The sequence below is a fragment of the Carcharodon carcharias genome (genome assembly GCF_017639515.1).
Source record: "Carcharodon carcharias isolate sCarCar2 chromosome 40 unlocalized genomic scaffold, sCarCar2.pri SUPER_40_unloc_8, whole genome shotgun sequence".
In the NCBI taxonomy this organism is placed as follows: Eukaryota; Metazoa; Chordata; class Chondrichthyes; order Lamniformes; family Lamnidae; genus Carcharodon; species Carcharodon carcharias.
This window is the reverse complement of record NW_024470862.1, coordinates 260,623-265,622: the sequence shown is the minus strand read 5'-3', so window position 1 is coordinate 265,622 and position 5,000 is coordinate 260,623. Positions and strand designations below refer to the sequence as shown.

Below are 5,000 nucleotides of genomic sequence, written 5' to 3'. Positions count from 1 at the left end.
CCCCCACCCCCTTCTCAAGGTGGGGGGGGGGGGGGGGTAATTAGGGACGGGCAATAAATGTTAGGCCCGGACAGATAGGCCCTCATCCTGTGTACAGATAAAAGACCAAACCGGTGTGTCAGGAAGGCACATTAGCCTCGTGGCCCCAGTCTCTACGTCAAACTCCGAAAGCCATGTACCTGGTCGTAGGAGGAGGACAGGACTGTGTCGAAGGCGGAGAGCCAAGGGTGAGACTCCGTGTCCCTCTGCGCCATCTCTTCCCATTCAGCCTGTAATTTGTCCCAGAAATCCACGTCCGACTGAGAATAGAGGGGAGACGGGGAGAGGGAGAGGGCAATAGAGGGTGAAAGAGAGAAAAGGAGGCAGCGAGGGGAAGACAGAGGGGGGGGAGTCAGAGAGAGAGAGATAGAGAGGGGGGGTCAGAGTGAGATAGAGGCGGGGTTCAGAGAGAGAGAGAGAGGAGGGGGAGTCAGAGAGAGGGGGGTGTCAGAGAGAGAGAGAGAGAGAGAGAGAGAGAGAGATAGAGGGGGGGTCAGAGAGAGAGAGAGAGAGATACAGAGAGAGAGAGAGGGGGGTCAGAGAGAGAGAGAGAGGAGGGGTGTCAGAGAGAGAGAGAGGGGGGTCAGAGAGAGAGGGAGAGGAGGGGGGTGGTCAGAGAGAGAGAGAGAGAGGGGGGGTCAGAGAGAGTGAGGGGGGGGTCAGAGAGAGAGAGAGAGGTGTCAGAGAGAGAGAGAGAGAGAGAGAGAGAGAGAGGGGTTAGAGAGAGAGAGAGAGGGGGGTCAGAGAGAGAGAGAGAGAGAGAGGTCAGAGAGAGAGAGAGAGAGAGAGAGATAGAGGGGGGTCAGAGAGAGAGATAGAGAGAGAGAGAGAGAGAGAGGAGGGGGGTCAGAGAGAGAGAGAGAGAGGAGGGGGGTCAGAGAGAGAGAGAGAGGAGGGGGGTCAGAGAGAGAGAGAGAGAGAGGGGGGGTCAGAGAGAGAGAGAGAGAGAGGGGGGTCAGAGAGAGAGAGAGATAGAGAGGGGGGTCAGAGAGAGAGAGAGAGGAGGGGGGTCAGAGAGAGAGAGAGAGAGGAGGGGGGGTCAGAGAGAGAGGGAGAGATAGAGAGGGGGGGTCAGAGAGAGAGAGAGAGAGAGAGAGAGATAGAGGGGGGTCAGAGAGAGAGAGAGAGAGAGAGGTCAGAGAGAGAGGGGGGGCGGGTCAGAGAGAGAGAGAGAGATAGAGAGAGAGAGAGAGAGAGAGGGGTCAGAGAGAGAGAGAGAGGAGGGGGTTCAGAGAGAGAGAGAGAGAGAGGGGAGGTCAGAGAGAGAGAGAGGGGGGTCAGAGAGAGAGAGAGATAGAGAGGGGGGTCAGATAGAGAGAGAGAGAGAGAGAGAGAGAGAGAGGGGTCAGAGAGAGAGAGAGAGGAGGGGGGGGTCAGAGAGAGAGAGAGAGAGAGAGAGATAGAGGGGGGTCAGAGAGAGAGATAGAGAGAGAGAGAGAGAGAGAGAGAGGAGTCAGAGAGAGAGAGAGAGAGGAGGGGGGGTCAGAGAGAGAGAGAGAGAGATAGAGAGGGGGGGTCAGAGAGAGAGAGAGAGAGAGAGAGGGGTGAGAGAGAGAGAGAGAGAGGGGTTAGAGAGAGAGAGAGAGAGGGGGGGTCAGAGAGAGAGAGAGAGAGAGGGGGGTCAGAGAGAGAGAGAGAGAGATAGAGAGGGGGGGTCAGAGAGAGAGAGAGAGAGAGAGAGGGGTGAGAGAGAGAGAGAGAGAGGGGTTAGAGAGAGAGAGAGAGAGGGGGGGTCAGAGAGAGAGAGAGAGAGAGGGGGGTCAGAGAGAGAGAGAGAGATAGAGAGGGGGGTCAGAGAGAGAGAGAGAGAGAGGGGGGTCAGAGAGAGAGAGAGAGAGAGGGGGGTCAGAGAGAGAGAGAGAGAGAGAGAGGGGGGGGTCAGAGAAAGAAAGATAGAGAGGGGGTGTCAGAGAGAGTGAGGGGGGGTTCAGAGAGAGAGAGAGATAGAGAGGGGTGTCAGAGAAAGAGAGAGAGAGAGGGGGGGTCAGAGAGAGAGAGATAGAAAAGGGGGGGTCAGAGAGAGAGAGATAGAGAGGGGTGTCAGAGAAAGAGAGAGAGAGAGGGGGGGTCAGAGAGAGAGAGAGATAGAAAAGGGGGGGTCAGAGAGAGTGAGGGGGGGTCAGAGAGAGTGAGATAGAGAGGGGGGTCAGAGAGAGAGAGAGAGAGAGAGAGAGAGAGGTGTGGTCAGAGAGAGAGAGAGAGGGGGGTCAGAGAGAGAGGGGGGTCAGAGAGAGAGAGAGAGAGGGGGTCAGAGAGAGTGAGATAGAGAGGGGGGTCAGAGAGAGAGAGAGAGAGAGGGTCAGAGAGAGAGAGAGAGGAGGGGGGGTCAGAGAGAGAGAGAGAGGGGTCAGAGAGAGAGAGGAGGGGGGGTCAGAGAGAGTGAGATAGAGAGGGGGGTCAGAGAGAGAGAGAGAGAGAGAGGAGGGGGGGTCAGAGAGAGAGAGAGAGAGGGGTCAGAGAGAGAGAGAAAGGAGGGGGGGTCAGAGAGAGAGAGAGAGGGGTCAGAGAGAGAGAGGAGGGGGGGTCAGAGAGAGTGAGATAGAGAGGGGGGTCAGAGAGAGAGAGAGAGAGAGAGGAGGGGGGGTCAGAGAGAGAGAGAGAGAGGGGTCAGAGAGAGAGAGGAGGGGGGGTCAGAGAGAGTGAGATAGAGAGGGGGGTCAGAGAGAGAGAGAGAGAGAGAGGAGGGGGGGTCAGAGAGAGAGAGAGAGAGGGGTCAGAGAGAGAGAGGAGGGGGGGTCAGAGAGAGAGAGAGAGAGAGAGGGGTCAGAGAGAGATGGAGCGAGAGAGGGGGGTCAGAGAGAGAGAGAGAGATAGAGAGGGGGGGTCAGAGTGAGATAGAGGCGGGGTTCAGAGAGAGAGGGAGGAGGGGGAGTCAGAGAGAGAGAGATAGAGAGGGGGGGTCAGACAGAGAGAGAGAGGGGGGGTCAGGGAGAGTGAGGGGGGGGTCAGAGAGAGAGAGAGAGAGGGGTGTGAGAGAGAGAGAGAGAGAGAGAGAGAGAGAGAGAGAGAGGGGTTAGAGAGAGAGAGAGAGAGAGAGGGGGGTCAGAGAGAGAGAGAGAGAGAGGAGGTGGGATCAGAGAGAGAGAGAGAGAGATCAGAGAGAGAGAGAGAGAGGAGGGGGGGTCAGAGAGAGAGAGAGAGAGAGGTCAGAGAGAGAGAGATAGAGAGGGGGGATCAGAGAGAGAGAGAGAGGTCAGAGAGAGAGAGAGGTCAGAGAGAGAGAGAGGTCAGAGAGAGAGAGAGAGAGGTCAGAGAGAGAGAGAGATAGAGAGGGGGGATCAGAGAGAGAGAGAGAGAGAGGTCAGAGAGAGAGAGAGGTCAGAGAGAGAGAGAGAGAGAGAGAGAGGTCAGAGAGAGACAGAGATAGAGAGGGGGGATCAGAGAGAGAGAGAGAGAGAGAGAGAGGTCAGAGAGAGAGAGAGGTCAGAGAGAGAGAGAGATAGAGAGGGGGGATCAGAGAGAGAGAGAGAGAGAGAGGTCAGAGAGAGAGAGAGAGAGAGAGGTCAGAGAGAGAGAGAGAGATAGAGAGGGGGGATCAGAGAGAGAGAGAGAGGTCAGAGAGAGAGAGAGAGGAGGGGGGTCAGAGAGAGAGAGAGAGAGGTCAGAGAGAGAGAGAGAGGAGGGGGGTCAGAGAGAGAGAGAGAGAGGTCAGAGAGAGAGAGGTCAGAGAGAGAGAGAGAGGTCAGAGAGAGAGAGAGAGGAGGGGGGGTCAGAGAGAGAGAGAGAGAGAGAGATAGAGGGGGGGTCAGAGAGAGAGAGAGAGAGATAGAGAGGGGGGGTCAGAGAGAGAGAGAGAGGAGGGGGGGTCAGAGAGAGAGAGAGAGAGAGAGATAGAGGGGGGGTCAGAGAGAGAGAGAGAGAGATAGAGAGGGGGGTCAGAGAGAGAGAGAGAGAGGAGGGGGGGGTCAGAGAGAGAGAGAGAGAGAGAGGGGGGGTCAGAGAGAGAGAGAGAGAGATAGAGAGGGGGGTCAGAGAGAGAGAGAGAGAGGAGGGGGGGGTCAGAGAGAGAGAGAGAGAGAGAGAGAGAGAGGAGGGGGGGTCAGAGAGAGAGAGGAGGGGTCAGAGAGAGAGAGATAAAGAGGGGGGTCAGAGAGAGAGAGAGAGAGATAGAGAGGGGGGGTCAGAGAGAGAGAGATAAAGAGGGGGGTCAGAGAGAGAGAGAGAGAGAGAGGGGGGTCAGAGAGAGAGAGAGAGAGAGGGGGGTCAGAGAGAGAGAGAGAGAGAGAGGGGTCAGAGAGAGAGAGAGAGAGAGGGGGGTCAGAGAGAGAGAGAGAGAGAGGGGGGTCAGAGGGAGAGAGAGAGAGGGGGGGGTCAGAGAGAGAGAGAGAGAGAGGGGGTGTCAGAGAGAGAGAGATAGAGAGGGGGTGTCAGAGAGAGTGAGGGGGGGTTCAGAGAGAGAGAGAGATAGAGAGGGGTGTTCAGAGAGAGTGAGGGGGGTCAGAGAGAGTGAGATAGAGAGGGGGAGTCAGAGAGAGTGAGAGGGGGTCAAGGAGAGTGAGATAGAGAGGGGGGTCAGAGAGAGAGAGAGAGAGAGAGGGGGGTCAGAGAGAGATAGAGAGAGAGAGGGGGGTCAGAGAGAGAGAGAGAGAGAGAGGGGGGTCAGAGAGAGAGAGAGAGAGAGGGGGGTCAGAGAGAGATAGAGAGAGAGAGGGGGGTCAGAGAGAGAGAGAGAGAGAGAGGGGGGTCAGAGAGAGAGAGAGAGAGGGGGGTCAGAGAGAGAGAGATAGAGAGGGGGTCAGAGAGAGAGAGAGAGAGGGGGGTCAGAGAGAGAGAGATGTGGTCAGAGAGAGAGAGAGAGAGGTGTGGTCAGAGAGAGAGAGAGAGAGATGTGGTCAGAGAGAGAGAGAGGGGGGTCAGAGAGAGAGGGAGCGAGAGAGGGGGGTCAGAGAGAGAGAGAGAGAGAGGGGGGGTCAGAGAGAGAGAGATAGAGAGGGGGTGTCAGAGAGAGTGAGGGGGGGTTC

At 57.1% G+C, this 5,000-nt stretch overlaps 1 protein-coding gene across 3 annotated transcripts in view; it reads right to left on the bottom strand.

The window, feature by feature from the left end:
• Positions 1-5,000, bottom strand: part of pex5 (peroxisomal biogenesis factor 5) — a 59,074-nt gene that overhangs the window by 12,474 nt on the left and 41,600 nt on the right. For all 3 annotated transcript variants that reach the window (XM_041182453.1, XM_041182455.1, XM_041182454.1), the window contains one exon: positions 180-299. In XM_041182453.1, the coding sequence (XP_041038387.1) occupies positions 180-299 (120 nt within the window). The remainder of the gene's footprint in view (positions 1-179; positions 300-5,000) is intronic.